The sequence below is a fragment of the Tamandua tetradactyla genome, chromosome 6, assembly GCF_023851605.1.
Source record: "Tamandua tetradactyla isolate mTamTet1 chromosome 6, mTamTet1.pri, whole genome shotgun sequence".
Lineage (NCBI taxonomy): Eukaryota > Metazoa > Chordata > Mammalia > Pilosa > Myrmecophagidae > Tamandua > Tamandua tetradactyla.
Window position 1 is genome coordinate 144,995,190 of NC_135332.1, and position 19,365 is coordinate 145,014,554.

General features: G+C 40.4%; 1 protein-coding gene across 2 annotated transcripts in view; it reads right to left on the reverse strand.

Moving 5' to 3' along the window:
* Positions 1 to 19,365, reverse strand: part of SNX31 (sorting nexin 31) — a 90,792-nt gene that overhangs the window by 33,167 nt on the left and 38,260 nt on the right. For both annotated transcript variants that reach the window (XM_077163233.1, XM_077163234.1), the window contains 2 exons: positions 13,148 to 13,238; positions 12,120 to 12,207 (listed from right to left, as the gene is read on the reverse strand). In XM_077163233.1, the coding sequence (XP_077019348.1) occupies positions 12,120 to 12,207; positions 13,148 to 13,238 (179 nt within the window). The remainder of the gene's footprint in view (positions 1 to 12,119; positions 12,208 to 13,147; positions 13,239 to 19,365) is intronic.

Sequence of the window (19,365 nt, forward strand, 5' to 3'; positions counted from 1 at the left end):
CTGTACTCACAATTGTAGGGTGAATAGATCAATGGGATTGGCTTAGAGTAGGAAAAGTATGGAAATATGGCATGAGGCTCAACTTCATTCCCAGGAGTAGAGAGAAGGAACTAAACCTTTTCTATTTATATTACATTTACCTATTTTACCCAAGCATTCCAGGGGCCCATGTAACAGAGAAAAGCAACGTTGCAGGACAGGGCGGTCCCTTCACCCATTCCAGATCTGCAAAGCAGGGTAGGCATCCATTGGTCTGGGAGGAGCCACACTGTCATTGAATACATTCACCTAGGGAATTCCTAAACAGAGAAAAATCCCTAAAACGCTTACTAGACCTCACCAAGAGGTGCCACCTTTTGGGAATGACTAGGCTCTTGGTAGGTGACTAGGCTCCCTGCTCCCATCTAACAAGTTCTCCCTCAGAAAGAGGATGGGCCACCCATAGGATTTTACACCAGGCTCTCCCCTTTCAGTGACCTGCTTTCCCGCTCTGAATATAGAAGTTAAGACCTCCTTTCTTCCCAGGCAGTCTGCCTGGACCTGAGATTCTGGGTAAACACTTATCTTGTATTTAGGATCTAGAATACACCTACTTAATGAAGACAGAAGCAAAACCCAATTTGCAACTCAAGCATTAAGCTGAGGGGCAGAATCCTTATCTCTCCTCTGACCTTAAGTTCCCAGGAGAGCTCATGAGGGAAAATGCTAAGCCTCAGGCATTTATTTTCTTACTATCATCATCATCATTAGCAATATAAAAAGAACACGGCTAAGATTAAATGAGCATATGAGATAACTTTAACACATTATCTTGTGATATTATGATATATATAATAATATTATTATTATTATTACCGTTTTACAGATAAAGAAACTGGAGGTCAGAGAGCTTCAGTAATCTGGCTAAGGTTATGCAGCTAAAAATCAATTGAGAGGGGGGCCAAGATGGCGGCTTGGTAAGGTGCACGCGTCTTAGTTCCTCCTCCAGAACAACTACTAAATAACCAGAAACAGTACAGAACAGCTCCCGGAGCCATGACAGAGACCGGACACACAGCATACCCCAGTCTGGACTGGCTAGACCGACTGCGAGACTCCGCTGCGGTGAGATCCCTTAGTGGCACGCACCTCCCCGGGCCGCGGCGGCTGGTGGCCGGCGCCCCTCCCGCCCTCCTTCCCGGGCCGGCTGAGAGTCTCAGAGAGGCAAGTTCCCCAAGCCACGGTGGTCGGTACCCCTCCCTCGCGGGCGGCTTCCCGGACCAGCTACGAGTCTTGGATCAGCGAGATCCCCAAGCCGCGGCAGCCGGCGCCCCTCCTCCCCAGGCGGCTACCCGGAGGGAAAGGAAAGAGTCTCCAACAGTAGCAGGGACTGAGTCCAACCAAACACCAATAATGGCATTAATAAACAAATTCTGACTACTAAAAATAGGCCCCCAGCTCAGGCGAAGCTGATCAAGGCGGAAGTCGCCTATTGGGCTAACTGAAAAACAGGAAAGGGGGTGAAACAGAGCCTTCTGCGGCTGTTTCTACGGAGGCTTGGTGCCTCTGGGCTCAGCGCTGGGATTACATAGGTTGGAACTGCCCCAAACACAGAAACAGGCTGCTTTCAGGGCTCTCTACCACCTGAACCTTCCCCACGGGAGGGGTAAAACGCATCTCAGGTGGAATCCCTCTCTCAAGGAATTCAAATCCCAGGACTTCGCAATTTGAAGCCATTAAAACCAGCTGACAACCTTTCCTCTGTCTCCAAAACGCACACAGCAGGGAGAGCCTTCCAAAGTTAAAGGAGCCACAACATTTTTGCTGGTGGGACCCGCAGACAGACAAGCACCACATACTGGGCAGGATAAGAAAAACAGAGCCCAGAGACTTCACAGGAAAGTCTTTCAACCTGCTGGGACCCACACTCAGGGTAATCTGATTAAATGTCCAGATGTCAGCAAAAAATAACAAATCACACCAGGAAAACTGAAGATATGGCCCAGTCAAAGGAACAAACCAATAGTTCAAATGAGATACAGGAGCTGAGACAACTAATTCTGAATATACGAACAGAAATGGAAAACCTCTTCAAAAACCATATCAATAAATTGAGGGAGGACATGAAGAAAACATGGGCTGAACAAAAAGAAGAAATAGAAAAACTGAAAAAACAAATCACAGAACTTATGGGAATGAAAGATACAGTAGAAGAGATGAAAAAAAACAATGGAAACCAACAATGGTAGATTTCAAGACAGAGGTTAGAATTAGTGAACTGGAGGATGGAAGATCTGAAATCCAAAAAGAAACAGGAACTATAGGGAAAAGAATGGAAAAACTTGAACAGGGGATCAGGGAACTGAATGACAATATGAAGCGCACAAATATACGTGTTGTGGGTGTCCCAGAAGGAGAAGAGAACGGAAAAGGAGGAGAAAAACTAATGGAAGAAATTATCACCGAAAATTTCCCACTCTTATGAAAGACCTAAAATTACAGATCCAAGAAGTGCAGTGCACCCCAAAGAGAATAGATCCAAATAGGCATTCTCCAAGACACTTACTAGTTAGAATGTCAGAGGTCAAAGAGAAAGAGAGGATCTTGAAAGCAGCAAGAGAAAAACAATCCATCACATACAAGGGAAACCCAATAAGACTATGTGTAGATTTCTCAGCAGAAACGATGGAAGCAAGAAGACAGTGGGATGATATATTTAAATTACTAAAAGAGAAAAACTGCCAACCAAGACTCCTATATCCAGCAAAATTGTCCTTCAAAAATGAGGGAGAAATTAAAACATTCTCAGACAAAAAGTCACTGAGAGAATTTGTGACCAAGAGACCAGCTCTGCAAGAAATACTAAAGGGAGCACTAGAGTCAGATACAAAAAGACAGAAGAGAGAGACATGGAGAAGAGTGTAGAAAGAAGGAAAGTCAGATATGATATATATAATACAAAAGGCAAAATGGTAGAGGAAAATATTATCCAAACAGTAATAACACTAAATGTTAATGGACTGAATTCCCCAATCAAAAGACATAGACTGGCAGAATGGATTAAAAAACAGGATCCTTCTATATGCTGTCTACAGGAAACACATCTTAGACCCAAAGATAAACATAGGTTGAAAGTGAAAGGTTGGGAAAAGATGTTTCATGCAAATAACAACCAGAAAAGAGCAGGAGTGGCTATACTAATATCCAACAAGTTAGACTTCAAATGTAAAACAGTTAAAAGAGACAAAGAAGGACACTATCTACTAATAAAATGAACAATTAAACAAGAAGACATAACAATCATAAATATTTATGCACCGAACCAGAATGCCCCAAAATACGTGAGGAATACACTGCAAACACTGAAAAGGGAAATAGACACATCTACCATAATAGTTGGAGACTTCAATTCCCCACTCTCATCAATGGACAGAACATCTAGACAGAGGATCAATAAAGAAATAGAGAATCTGAATATTACTATAAAGGAGCTAGACTTAACAGACATTTATAGGACATTACATCCCACAATAGCAGGATACACCTTTTTCTCAAGTGCTCATGGATCATTCTCAAAGATAGACCATATGCTGGGTCACAAAGCAAGTCTTAACAAATTTTAAAAGATTCAAATCATACACAACACTTTCTCGGATCATAAAGGAATGAAGTTGGAAATCAATAATAGGCGGAGTGCCAGAAAATTCACAAATACGTGGAGGCTCAACAACACACTCTTAAACAACGAGTGGGTCAAAGAAGAAATTGCAAGAGAAATTAGCAAATACCTCGACGCGAATGAAAATGAAAACACAACATATCAAAACTTATGGGACGCAGCAAAGGCAGTGCTAAGAGGGAAATTTATTGCCCTAAATGCCTATATCAGAAAAGAAGAAAAGGCAAAAATGCAGGAATTAACTGTCCACTTGGAAGAACTGGAGAAAGAACAGCAAACTAATCCCAAAGCAAGCAAAAGGAAAGAAATAACAAAGATTAGAGCAAAAATAAATGAAATTGAAAACATGAAAACAATAGAGAAAATCAATAAGACCAGAAGTTAGTTCTATGAGAAAATCAATAAGATTGATGGGCCCTTAGCAAGACTGACAAAAAGAAGAAGAGAATGCAAATAAATAAGATCAGAAATGGAAGAGGAGACATAACTACTGACCTCACAGAAATAAAGGAGGTAATAACAGGATACTATGAACAACTTTACGCTAATAAATACAACAATTTAGATGAAATGGACGGGTTCCTGGAAAGACATGAACAACCAACTTTGACTCAAGAAGACATAGATGACCTAAACAAACCAATCACAAGTAAAGAAATTGAATTAGTCATTCAAAAGCTTCCTAAAAAGAAAAGTCCAGGACCAGACGGCTTCACATCTGAATTCTATCAAACATTCCAGAAAGAATTAGTACCAACTCTCCTCAAACTCTTCAAAAAAATCGAAGCGGAGGGAAAACTACCTAATTCATTCTATGAAGCCAACATCACCCTCATACCAAAACCAGGCAAAGATATTACCAAAAAAAAAACTACAGACCAATCTCTCTAATGAATATAGATGCAAAAATCCTCAATAAAATTCTAGCAAATCGTATCCAACAACACATTAAAAGAATTATACATCATGACCAAGTAGGATTCATCCCAGGTATGCAAGGATGGTTCAACATAAGAAAATCAATTAATGTAATACACCACATCAACAAATCAAAGCAGAAAAATCACATGATCATCTCAATTGATGCAGAGAAGGCATTCGACAAGATTCAACATCCTTTGCTGTTGAAAACACTTCAAAAGATAGGAATACAAGGGAACTTCCTTAAAATGATAGAGGGAATATATGAAAAACCCACAGCTAATATCATCCTCAATGGGGAAAAATTGAAAACTTTCCCCCTAAGATCAGGAACAAGACAAGGATGTCCACTATCACCACTATTATTCAACATTGTGTTGGAGGTTCTAGCCAGAGCAATTAGACAAGAAAAAGAAATACAAGGCATCAGAATTGGAAAGGAAGAAGTAAAACTATCACTGTTTGCAGACGATATGATACTATACATCGAAAACCCGGAAAAATCCACAAGAAAACTACTAGAGCTAATAAATGAGTACAGCAAAGTAGCAGGTTACAAGATCAACATTCAAAAATCTGTAGCATTTCTATACACTAGCAATGAACAAGCTGAGGGGGAAATCAAGAAACGAATCCCATTTACAATTGCAACTAAAAGAATGAAATACCTAGGAATAAATTTAACTAAAGAGACAAAAAACCTATACAAAGAAAACTACAAAAAACTGTTAAAAGAAATCACAGAAGACCTAAATAGATGGAAGGGCATACTGTGTTCATGGATTGGAAGACTAAATATAGTTAAGATGTCAATCCTACCTAAATTGATTTACAGATTCAATGCAATACCAATCAAAATCCCAACAACTTATTTTTCAGAAATAGAAAAACCAATAAGCAAATTTATCTGGAAGGGCAGGGTGCCCCGAATTGCTAAAAACATCTTGAGGAAAAAAAACGAAGCTGGAGGTCTCGCACTGCCTGACTTTAAGGCATATTATGAAGCCACAGTGGTCAAAACAGCATGGTATTGGCATAAAGATAGATATATCGACCAATGGAATTGAATAGAGTGCTCAGATATAGACCCTCTCATCTATGGACATTTGATCTTTGATAAGGCAGTCAAGCCAACTCACCTGGGACAAAACAGTCTCTTCAATAAATGGTGCCTAGAGAACTGGATATCCATATGCAAAAGAATGAAAGACGACGCATATCTCAAACCCTACACAAAAGTTAACTCAAAATGGATCAAAGATCTAAGCATTAGGTCTAAGACAATAAAACAGTTAGAGGAAAATGTAGGGAGATATCTTATGAATCTTACAATTAGAGGTGGTTTTATGGACCTTAAACCTAAAGCAAGAGCGCTGAAGAAGGAAATAAATACATGGGAACTCCTCAAAATTAAATACTTTTGTGCATCAAAGAACTTCATCAAGAAAGCAGAAAGACAGCCTACACAATGGGAGACAATATTTGGAAATGACATATCAGATAAAGGTCTAGTATTCAGAATTTATAAAGAGATGGTTCAATTCAACAACAGAAAGACAGCCAACCCAATTGCAAAATGGGAAAAAGACTTGAACATCCACCTCTCAGAAGAGGAAATACAAATGGCCAAAGGCACATAAAGAGATGCTCAATGTCCCTGGCCATTAGAGAAATGCAAATCAAAACCACAATGAGATATCATCTCACACCCACCAGAATGGCCATTATCAACAAAACAGAAAATGACAAGTGCTGGAGAGGATGCGGTGAAAGAGGCACACTTATCCACTGTTGGTGGGAATGTCAAATGGTGCAACCACTGTGGAAGGCAGTTTGGCGGTTCCTCAAAAAGCTGAATATAGAATTGCCATACGACCCAGCAATACCATTGCTGGGAATCTACTCAAAGGAATTAAGGGCAAAAACTCGAACAGACATTTGCACACCAATGTTTATAGCAGCGTTATTTACAATTGCAAAGAGATGGAAACAGCCAAAATGTCCAACAACAGACGAGTGGCTAAACAAACTGTGGCGTATACCTACGATGGAATATTATGCAGCTTTAAGACAGACTAAACTTATGAAGCATGTAATAACATGGATGGACCTAGAGAACATTATGCTGAGTGAGTCTAGCCAAAAACTAAAAGACAAATACTGTATGGTCCCAATGATGTGAATTGACATTCGAGAATAAACTTGGAATATGTCATTGGTAACAGAGTCCAGCAGGAGTTAGAAACAGGGTAAGATAATGAGTAATTGGAGCTGAAGGGATACAGACTGTGCAACAGGACTAGATACAAAAACTCAAAAACGGACAGCACAATAATACCTAATTGTAAAGTAATCATGTTAAAACACTGAATGAAGCTGCATCCGAGCTATAGGTTTTTGTTTTGTTTTGTTTTGTTTTGTTTTTACTACTATTACTTTTATTTTTTTCTCTATATTAACATTCGATATCTTTCCGGTTGTGTTGCTAGTTCTTCTAAACCGATGCAAATGTACTAAGAAACGATGATCATGCATCTATGTGATGATGTTAAGAATTACTGATTGCATATGTAGAATGGTATGATTTCTAAATGTTGAGTTAATTTCTTTTTTTCCGTTAATTAATAAAAAAAAAAAGACATAGACTGGCAGAATGGATTAAAAAACAGGATCCTTCTATATGCTGTCTACAGGAAACACATCTTAGACCCAAAGATAAACATAGGTTGAAAGTGAAAGGTTGGGTCCGGAGAAGATGGCGGCTTAGTAAGACGAGCGGGTCTTAGTTCCTCCTCCAGAAAAGTAACTAAAGAAACAGAAACAATAAGAAACAGCTCCCGGAGCCACGACAGAGACCAAAAAGAAGCGTACCCCATTCTGGAACGGCTGAACGGGCAGGGAGAATCTGTTGCGGTGAGATACCCGAGGGGCGCGCGTTTTCCCGGCCGGGGCGGCTGGCGACTGGGGTCCCCTCCACACACGTGGCTCCCCGGTCTGACTGGGAACGTTGGATAGTGGGGCCGTCCCGCCATGCTTGGCGTCTCGGGCCAGCTGGGCAATTTGGACCGGCACTCCCACAAGCCGCGGTGGCCGGCGATCCCCCCTCCACGCGGTTTCCCGGGCCGACTGCGAGATTGGGATTGGTAAATTAAAGGAGCCACAGCATCTTTTACTGGTGGGCCCCGCAGACAGAGGAGTGCGACGAGCGCCACCTACTGGGCAGGAAAAGAAAAACAGAGCCCAGAGATTTCACAGAAAAACCTTTCAACCACCGGGTCCCACACCCAGGGAAATCTGATCAAATGCCCAGACACCAGCAGAAAATAATGGATGACACTCGGAAAATTGAAGATATGGCCCAGTCAAAGGAACAAACCAATAGTTCAAATGAGATACAGGAGCTGAGACAACTAATGCTGAATATACGAACAGAAATGGAAAAACTCTTCAAAAACCAAATCAATAAATTGAGGGAGGACATGAAGAAGACATGGGCTGAACAAAAAGAAGAAATAGAAAATCTGAAAAAACAAATCACAGAACTTATGGGAGTGAAGGACAAAGAAGAAAAAATGGAAAAAACAATGGATACCTACAATGGTAGATCTAAAGAGACAGAAGCTACAATTAGTGAACTGGAGGATGGAACATCTGAATTCCAAAAAGAAACAGAAACTATAGGGAAAAGAATGGAAAAACTTGAACAGGGGATCAGGGAACTGAATGACAATATGAAGCGCACAAATATACGTGTTGTGGGTGTCCCAGAAGGAGAAGAGAAGGGAAAAGGAGGAGAAAAACTAATGGAAGAAATTATCACTGAAAATTTCACAACTCTTATGAAAGACCTAAATTTACAGATCCAAGAAGTGCAGCGCACCCCAAAGAGAATAGACTCAAATAGGCGTTCTCCAAGACACTTACTAGTTAGAATGTCAGAGGTCAAAGAGAAAGAGAGGATCTTGAAAGCAGCAAGAGAAAAAAAATCCATCACATACAAGGGAAACCCAATAAGACTATGTGTAGATTTCTCAGCAGAAACCATGGAAGCTAGAAGACAGTGGGATGATATATTTAAATTACTAAAAGAGAAAAACTGCCAACCAAGACTCCTATATCCAGCAAAATTGTCCTTCAAAAATGAAGGAGAAATTAAAACATTTATAGACAAAAAGTCACTGAGAGAATTTGTGACCAAGAGACCAGCTCTGCAAGAAATACTAAAGGGAGCACTAGAGTCAGATACGAAAAGACAGAAAAGAGAGGTATGGAGTAAAGTGCAGAAAGAAGGAAAATCAGTTATGATATATATAATACAAAAGCCAAAATGGTAGAGGAAAATATTATCCAAACAGTAATAACACTAAAAGTTAATGGACTGAATTTCCCAATCAAAAGACATAGAATGGCAGAATGGATTACGACCCAGCAATACCACTGCTAGGTATCTACTCAAAGGACTTAAGGGCAAAGACACAGACGGACATTTGCACACCAGTGTTTATAGCAGCATTATCTACAATTGCAAAGAGATGGAAACAGCCAAAATGTCCATCAACAGACGAGTGGCTTAACAAACTGTGGCGTATACCTACGATGGAATATTATGCAGCTTTAAGACAGACTAAACTTACGAAGCATGTAATAACATGGATGGACCTAGAGAACATTATGCTGAGTGAGTCTAGCCAAAAACTAAAAGACAAATACTGTATGGTCCCACTGATGTGAACCGACATTCGAGAATCAGCTTGGAATATATCATTGGTAACAGAGACCAGCAGGAGTTAGAAACAGGGTAAGATAATGGGTAATTGGAGCTGAAGGGATACAGACTGTGCAACAGGACTAGATACAAAAACTCAAAAATGGACAGCACAATAATACCTAAGTGTAATGTAACTATGTTGGAACACTCAATGAAGCTGCACCTGAAATATAGTTTTTTGTTTGTTTGTTTGTTTGTTTGTATCTTTTGTTTTTGTTTTTTTCTTTTTCCTTTTTTTATATATATATATATTTTTATTAGTATTATTATTTTAATTTTCTTCTCTATATTAACATTCTATATCTTTTTCTGCTGTTTTGCTAGTTCTTTTCCTAAATCGATGCAAATGTTCTAAGAAATGATGATCATACATCTATGTGATGATAGTAAGAATTACTGAGTGCATGTGTAGAATGGAATGATTTCTAAATGTTGTGTTAATTTCTTTTCTTTTTTTTGATTAATAAAAAAAATTAAAAAAAAAAAAGAAAGTGAAAGGTTGGGAAAAGATATTTCATGCAAATAACAAGCAGAAAAGAGCAGGAGTAGCTATACTAATATCCAACAAATTAGACTTCAAATGTAAAACAGTTAAAAGAGACAAAGAAGGACACTATATACTAATAAAAGGAACAATTAAACAAGAAGACATAACAATCATAAATATTTACGCACCGAATCAGAATGCCCCAAAATACGTGAGGAATACACTGCAAATACTGAAAAGGGAAATAGACACATCTACCATAATAGTTGGAGACTTCAGTTCCCCACCCTCATCAATGGACAGAACATCTAGACAGAGGATCAATAAAGAAACAGAGAATTTGAATATTACAATAAATGAGCTAGACTTAACAGACATTTATAGGACATTACATCCCACAACAGCAGGATACACCTTTTTCTCAAGTGCTCATGGATCATTCTCAAAGATGGACCATATGCTGGGTCACAAAGCAAGTCTCAACAAATTTAAAAAGATTCAAATCATACACAACACTTTCTCAGATCGTAAAGGAATGAAGTTGGAAATCAATAATAGGCAGAGTGCCAAAAAATTCACAAATACGTGGAGACTCAACAACACACTCTTAAACAACCAGCGGGTCAAGGAAGAAATTACAAGAGAAATTAGTAAATATCTCAAGGCGAATGAAAATGAAAACACAACATATCAAAACCTATGGGATGCAGCAAAGGCAGTGCTAAGAGGGAAATTTATTGCCCTAAATGCTTATATCAAAAAAGAAGAAAGGGCAAAAATTCTGGGATTAACTGTCCACTTGGAAGAACTGGAGAAAGAACAGCAAACTAACCCCAAAGCAAGCAAAAGGAAAGAAATAACAAAGATTAGAGCACAAATAAGTGAAATTGAGAACATGAAAACAATAGGGAAAATCAGTAAGACCAGAAGTTGGTTCTGTGAGAAAATCAGTAAGATTGATGGGCCCTTAGCAAGATTGACAAAAAGAAGAAGAGAGAGGACGCAAATAAATAAGATCAGAAATGGAAGAGGAGACATAACCACTGCCCTCACAGAAATAAAGGAGGTAATAACAGGATACTATGAACAACTTTATGCTAAAAAAAAAAAAAAAAAAAATCAATTGAGCTGGGCTTTTAGATTTCCAGTCTGATCCCAGGAACCCATATGCTCAGTCACTCACTATACTAAGAAGCTTCCAGAAGAACAGATATTCCCTACACTCTTAGACAGAACTATGATCTCTTATTTTTATCAGGGATCAATGCCACAAGATTTTGATCTTTTCTCAGAATACTTTCAAATAGCAGAATATGAACTTCTAGACTTGCTGGGAATATCCTTCTAAAATTCAAAGCTACAGACTACAGCCCTAGCAGAGGTCCACAAGGTCAGGGGTAAGTACTCTTCCTAGACTTCAAAATGTCTTTCTTTAAAGCTTGGGTGCCCTGGTTATAGAATTATTGAGCTGGGAAAGAATGAACCCAAGAAGCAATATGGAAATCTACAGATTATAGGATGTGTATAGATGTGGGTGTGGTTATGCGCATGGCTGCCACCTCTCATGATTATTCTGTTTATTTTGGTCCCCCGTGGGATCCTATATTTGGGGGCAAAATGATAGTATTTTCTGCAGAGGGACATGTGTTCTATTGACCTAGAAATATGGGTGGCTGAGGTACAAATGCATTTATTGCATTACAGTCTTTGACTTAAGACACAGTTTAAGAGACAGATCATACCTGTTTGAAATCATCAACAAATTCTATCAATTAATAAAACCAATATTGGGCGGGCCACGGTGGCTCAGCAGGCAAGAATGCTCGCCTGGCATGCCAGAGGACCCAGGTTCGATTCCCGGTGCCTGCCCATGTTAAAAAAAAAAAAAAATTAATAAAACCAATATCCATTCCAAAGCAAACCCATAGCAGTAAATACTTGCTGTTACCTGCCTTAATATCTAGCCCAACCCCATTTTTCAAACCTTTTTTTCTTGTTTGCCTGTCAGTAGAGATGAAGAATGGTTGGCCATCATCCTCATTACAACACTCCTTATTTTACTTGAAACCAGTGAAAGTCATCTTCAACTTTCTATTCCTTAGGACAAGTATTCTGATTCATTGCAACCTCTCTCCTTTATTGTCTCCCTCTTAACCCTCCCCAAGCTCCTGGTCTCTCTCCAGTTGTTGGGCTGTGCTTGGGATATGGCAAGACTGGCAAGTTCTGAGCAGCAATGATAATTAAGGTATTCTCAAATGCCTATGCCCCAGGAAATGCTTACTTACCACTTTCTGAGTCCAATCTTACAGTTTTCCACTTCTGAACTTTGAAGACTAACATATGGAAGTTCAAAGTCCGCCATTTTTTTCACAACTAGAGAAAGGGTAAAGGGAGTCTTTAAAACAGCACAAATAGTTTCTACACAGAAGCTTTAAAATGAGAAAATAAAATATTAGCAGTATAAGACTAATAAACTTCTCTTGCATTTGTATATGATTTTTAACTTTCTGAAGTTCATTTAAAAAATAAGTTCATTTGCTCCTCATAAAATGTCAGCTTGAGTAGGGGATATTTTACACAATGAAACAGATAAAGAAACTGAGGCCCAGAGAGGCCCAGCACCATTGTCAGCACACACAGCCCCTAGAGGCAGAGCTAAGACCCAAAGCTCTTAATTTCCAACTCAAAACCACCTCCCATAATTTCTTAAGGATGTGTGTAAACTATTTTAAGTCACAACTAAAAAGCTTGCATTATCTAGAGAAGCACTGCAGAGCAACGCAGAAGCTATGATCACTTTTCTCTATCTCATGATAACTTTTTAAAAAGAATCTAAGAACTGATTTATATCAGCAACATCCTTTATGACAAATATTCCTTAACAAGGAGAAATTCTGCTCTGGTGGGATGTCCCAGCACCTGGAGTTGAGCACTCATTCAAGAGGAGGTTGTGACATGGCTGTTGCACAGCAGTCAGAGCCAGGGAGAAGGGTACAGCGGGCACAGAGGGCACAGGTGTCAGCACGGGGGCTGGGCAGGTATTTTGAGAAAGATATGACACCTCGCTCCTGCTCATGCGACCTCTTTGTAGTTGTCACCTCCCCATCCTTGCCCCCAGCTCACCCTGTTCAGAGATGCAACCTCCCCACCCATAAAGCTTTGATCCAAGGACTGAGAAAGTAATAGGGGCCACACACTGGAGGCTTCCCTGGGGGGTAACAGGCCCCCCTGGCTGTGACTCTGCCCCTCTTGGGCTGAGGTCCTGGTCACTCCTACCCACATCTGTCTCCCCCATTCCTTCTCTCCTTCTTACCAGAGAGCTTGTCCTCCTTGTGAAACTGAATGAGAAACAGGCTGAAGTAGCCCAGGAGCTCCTGACACAGTCCAATCCTATGTGACACCACCTTTAACCAAAGACAAAAAAAAGGGGGGAAAGTTAGCAGGGGCCACCATGCTTACTAACTGTGACATCTAAAACTTGAAACCACCTCAAAACATCAATAAAAAAATGGTAGCATGGACTAATGCACATTAAAAGCACTCTTTCCCAAATCTAAATACAGAAAATAAGAGAGAAGAAAACAGAAATCGGTTCCACCAGCTCAGGCTGTTGTCCCATCTCCTATGTAGAAAGGGAATGAACCTCAGGTCCCCAGGTCATTTGGGTCTTTATAGTCTGTTGGAGGGCAGCAGGCACTCTCCAGGAAAACTGTCCTTCAGTGATAACCTGTCCCTAGGGCTCCCACACCCATTTACCGTCCTGTGCATTTCCAGACACTGGAAAAAGGAAAGCCAGGGGCCCCTTCCCCACCACCCGCCCAGCATATAAAAGTGTGTGTGCTGCTGTCTGGCTCTGACACCCAAGCCTCCCGTGCTTTGCTTTTTTCTGTGCTGGTCAAGGCTAATGTAGTGTGGCATTTTCCCAGTGAAAACCTCAGATCCCAGGCACAGGGTGAACTCATTTCATGCTCCTCCTTGAACTTTCATCCCCACAACAGTGGCTTCATTTTTACCAATGGGCTACCAGGTTGTAACCTCAAAATATTTATGCCTTCCCTTGGCAGGAACTTCCCATCCTATGACAAAGTATCTCTGCTTCACCCAGCCCCTGCCCTTCTTTAAGATGGGCTCTTGAGCAATTTATTTGCGCTCTCCATTTTAATTTGGTAAGTCATCTCTGTTAACACACAAGGATTCACTTTTACAGACCTGTATGTGAGCTGGCACTAATAACTCCAAGTTCTCTAGGTGACAACTATACAAACACCAGGTTCAAAGAGGGGTACTTTCCTTGTCAGAGATCTGTAAATTATCTTATGAGACAGTCTTATTAAGTGGATGGCATGAATGATGAGTTTCTCAGTCTAGTTTTTTTTTAAATAGTAGACTTTTTATTAGGTATTTTTCAAACAGAAAATAGAAAAACACAGCACAATAAACAGCCATGTACATACCACTTAGATACAATAATTAACATTTTGCCATATATGCTTCACAGAAACATACATATCTACATTTTGCTAAATCATTTTAAACTACATTGACGACATCATAGTATTTCACTCCTAAATACTTCAACAAGCAGATTTTTTTTAAAAAAACAACAAACATTTTCCAGGTGGGCCACGGTGGCTCAGCAGGCTGAGTTCTTGCCTGCCATGTCAGAGACCTGGATTCGATTCCCCATGCCTGCCCATGCAAAAAAAAAAAAAAAAAAACCCACACATTTTCCTATAAACTACAATACTCATCACAGCTCAAAAAATTGGCAATAATTATCTAATCTCATTTAAAATCCAGTTCATACTAAGATTTCTTCAATATCCCCCATCTTTTATAGATGGTTTTTCAAACCTGGGTCCAATCCAGGATGCCACATTGCATTTAGCTGCTTGTCATATATATTTCTTTTACTTTTTTATTGGATAGTATACCATATATACAAAGCAAAGAAATAAAAAAGCAATATTCAAAGCACTCTTCAACAAGTGGTTATAGGATAGATCCCAGAGTTTGTCATGGGCTACCATACGATCCTCTCAGATTTTTCCTTCTAGTTGTTCCAGAATATAGGAGGCTAGAAGGCTTAAATATTTTTTTATGATCACAATCAACTTTTTTCTTTTTTTTTGTGAAAAATAACATATGCACAAAAAAGCAATAAATTTCACAGCACAGCACCACAATTAGTTGTAGAACATATTTCAGAGTTTGACATGGGTTACAATTCCACAATTTTAGGTTTTTACTTCTAGCTGCTCTAAGATACTGGAGACTAAAAGAGATATCAATTTAATGATTCAGCATTCATATTCATTTGTTAAATCCTATCTTCACTGCATAACTCCAACATCACCTTTGATCTTTCCAACTCTCTCTTTAGGGGTGTTTGGGCTATGGCCATTCTAAATTTTTGATATTGGAAGGGTCTGTCACTAATATGGTGTAGGAAGATGGAACTATCTGATGTTCTGGAGAGGCTGGGCTAGGTTTCAGGACTTATCTGGATCAGGGACCCATCTGGAGGTTGAAGGTTTCTGGAAAGTTACTCCAGTGCATGGAACCCTGCGGAATCTTATATATTGCCCTAGGTGTTCTTTAGGATTGGCTGGAATGGTCCTGGTTGGGGGTTGGCTCTCAATATAGTTTTGAAGATAAAGAACAGCCTGGAAATATTTTCATAACTTTTATTCAATGTTCAGTCCCCCATCCTTTCTTTCTGTCTTATTCTTCTCCCCAGACCTGGCAATAAACCCCCAAACCAAAAAACAGGGCTCTTCTGTGAAGGCTCTGAGGGGGAGGGGGATGTGAGGCTGAGTGTATGCTGATAGTTAATAGCTAAGTAAAGATATCATTCCTAGAGTAAATATGACACATGTCCATTCAAATTACTCTCTTCTCTGCCTCATTTAGTGAAAACAACAAGTTTACATGCCAAGGCAAACACAGAAGAGGGATGGAAAAAAATGGGAGGGGAGGGGAGGAATGGAGAAGCCATCTATAATTTATAAAGACATAAATACAAACACCTTCTTTTGAGAGGAATAAACATTGGCAAAAGGAGACATAATATTTTCCCTCCTAACAAATGTTACCAATGCTTTAAAACACCAACTACCAATAAAACTACATTACCACCGATATATTAAAAATATAAGAGATTTGAACTTGTTGTGAGTCCTCAAAGAGTTCATTAAAAAATAAAAGGGCAGGGTGGGGGCCAGTGGAGACAGGGAAGCAAAATGAGAATGGCAGCAAGTATACTTGACAAGAAATAGAAAATAATTTTTCATTATAAAACTTAAATTACATTTTTATACAAGCTAGAGAATTTCCCAGCTTCTGGAAGAAAATTCATGTCAAAGTCTGGCAAAAAGTTCACATTTACCTTTTATGAAAACTCCTTCACTTCTGAGATAGAACCTCCATTTGCACCTACGTGATGCTAATGTCACCAGCATTGTGGGTTTGAATTTCTCATAAGCAATGCAATTAGAAGAGGGGAAATATATTTTTCTAAGACCACAAATGTTCCTCGTGAAATTGATGCTATTCTTTACAAGGGGAACTGGACAAAGCAGACGGTATTGTGGAACCTTAGGCTTACTGCCTTACTATTTTTTCAGCACTCCCTCTGGTGTCAATAACAATACCAGGTGGACACTGCATCCTTCTATTAAGGAATCACTTTTGTCTCTTCTTTCTCTCTTACCTTCCATCTGATCCATTAGCAAATGCTGCAGGTTCTTCTCCAAAACTATCTATGCAGACTCCAACCATGTCTTACCCCTCAACCGCGACCTCTCAACCCTAAACCACCGCCATTACTTCTATCTGATATTCCTAGTCTCTTGTCTAACTTCAGCTCAGCAGCCAGAATGACACTATTAAGTCACAAGTCAGATCACGCCACCCCTCAACTCAGAGACCCACGGGCGCCCACCTCCATCAGGGGGAAACCCAAAATCCTCACAGTGGCTCCCACTGCTTCAAACTGCATCTCCAACACTTCTTGCCGAGGTGGCTCCAGCCACACTAGTCTTCTGGCTATTGTTCACACATATCAGGCATCCGCCCATGTCCAGGGTTTTTCCCTATGGCTCAACTCCAGGGAAGAGGAGAGAAGGCAGTCCCTGATTACAGGAGAATAAATTTTCCCCCAAACCAGCAGCATGAACATACAGAACGTTCTTTCCAAAAAGGATCAACAGCCCTTCAGGGAGTTGAAGCATGTCAAGCTCCCAAGGATCGCTGGTGTAACTCTTGGCCCACAGCCTTGGATATACAAAAAAACATAGAGAACTTAGCTGCATATGACCCTGTATCCATACAACAGTATAGAAGATGAGCAAGACCGGAATTCGGGGGGCCAGTTTAGGGGCTACTGTAAAAAACTGATGAGAAATGATGAGCACTCAAACTAAGATAGGGATGTGAGAATGGAGAGAAGGAAACAGACAAGGGGATGAATGAGACAGAGATCTGGATTCGGTAAAAGCAGGATTTGAGGGGAAGCGGTGGGGAGCCTAGGATAACTTGGCATTGAATAGCCTTGGCAATCAGATGGCTGCTGTCTTTCAACACAGCCGGAATCCAGAAATGGAGAAAAGGTTGGAGCAGGATGTGTGTGATGACTTCAGTAGGAAGAAAGGTCAAAAATAATCACTCTCAGGTAGGATCACCACCTAGAGAAGGGGTGTGTCCTAATCTGGGGATGCAAACTGCTCCAATAAGATAAGGAAGGCATGGATGGCTTGAATTTCCAGGCTAGGAGAGGAATCAGAATGCAGGAAGGAGTCCTCACAGGGCCTCAGGTGCAGGTAGGTTTGAGAGAGAGAAAAGGGAAGCTAGAAGCCCCCCAGGGAGCACTTCCATTTCTGGCTCAAAGGGGTCATATAATCCAATGCCAGGACATCTGAAATGTCCATCCTTTGAAAGTCCTAGACACTTTCAACTTCTTCTTGTTTATAACTTTTATTCTCCTTTGAATGCTTCTCCAGAGGAAGAGAAATGAAACCCTCCAAAGGAAAAAGGCCTGGGAGCTGGCTCTTGGGAACAGAATGTAGGTGTGAGAAGACAGCGTTCCCACTGCAGCCCAGCTTGGTGGAAGGAAGGCCCAAGAAGCAGAGCTAATAGTGGACAAATAAGAAGAAGGGGAAGATGTTTTTTCTGGGTCCTGTCTGAGGCAGTTAGATAGAGAAGGAGGGAGGAGGAAGTGACTGTAAGACCCATAACAAGAAGTTCCTTTTGGCACGTGCACACTTCCCTAATCCCCAGTCCTCATTTAGGTCCGCACCCAAGAAGAACCAATGAAAAGTGCAGCTCACCAATCCCTTATTAGCATAACCAGAGGGGGAAAGGGCCCTCTAAGTCCTTATAATGCAGGAATCCCAACCTCAGAACATGTCTCCTCCTTGGGAGAACTCCCATGCCCCCTTCAGGCGTATACTTCTGCTATGCATTAAACTTTTGTACACATTGACTAGTTCTCAAATTTTTTCCTGTGACTGAGTCCAGAATCATCACAGTGTCAGCCCTGGTTGAGGTCTCCATTCTCCAAGTACTCTCACGGCTCTCCGGCATAAAGAACTCCTGGTGGGTGTACAGGGGTAGGTCAGTAGTAGAATGCTCACCTGCCAGGCAGGAGACCTGGTTTCAACTCCTGACCCGTACACCCAAGGGCTCTCTGGCATTCAACTGAGAACTCTCAGGCCCTCTAGCATCTGGTAGAAAAGTCCCGGGACCCTCCAGCCATCAAGAACTCCCAGGGCTCATGGCTGAGAGATTTCAAAGAGGTGTCATTCTGGAGGTGATTCTCAGGCATTATATAGATATCCCTTTTCAGTGTTAAGTGTATTAGAATAGCTAGAAGGAAATACCTGAAACTGTTGAACGGTAACCCAGTAGGCTTGATCCTTTGAAGATGATAGAAAAAATTTTTTTGAAGTAATGAAAATGTTCAAAAATTGATTGTGGTGATGAATGCACAACTATATGATGATACTGTGAACCACTGATTGCATACTTTGGATGACTGTATGGTATGTGAATATATCTCAATAAAATTGCATTAAAAAATACAGTAATGAATAGAAAAAAACATTTTAAATAAAAAGAACTCTATGCGGGAGACGTGGGTTTGATTTCCAGTCCATGCACTTCCCAAAAAAACAAACAAGCAAAACAAACCAACAAAAATTCAACAAATGGTGCTGCACTAATGGGATACTCACATGGAAAAAAAAAAGAAAAGACAAAAGAATTCCCGGGGCTCTCCGGCATCACCAAGCTTATTAAATTTTTGGCTGTACATGCTATCAGTCCTTGAATTCTTTCCTGTGACTGGGTCAAGAACCTTCATGAGGCCAGCCCTTGTTTGAGGTCTTGACAGCCCTGAGAGCTCCCAGGGCTCTTCATTATCATTGTCCTTAGAGTCTTCAGATAACAGACCGAAAACAAGCTCTGGTTTTCTGGATCTTGTGGACAGAATCAAACTGACAGGGGTGTTGGTTTCAGGGGCAGCCCTGTGGG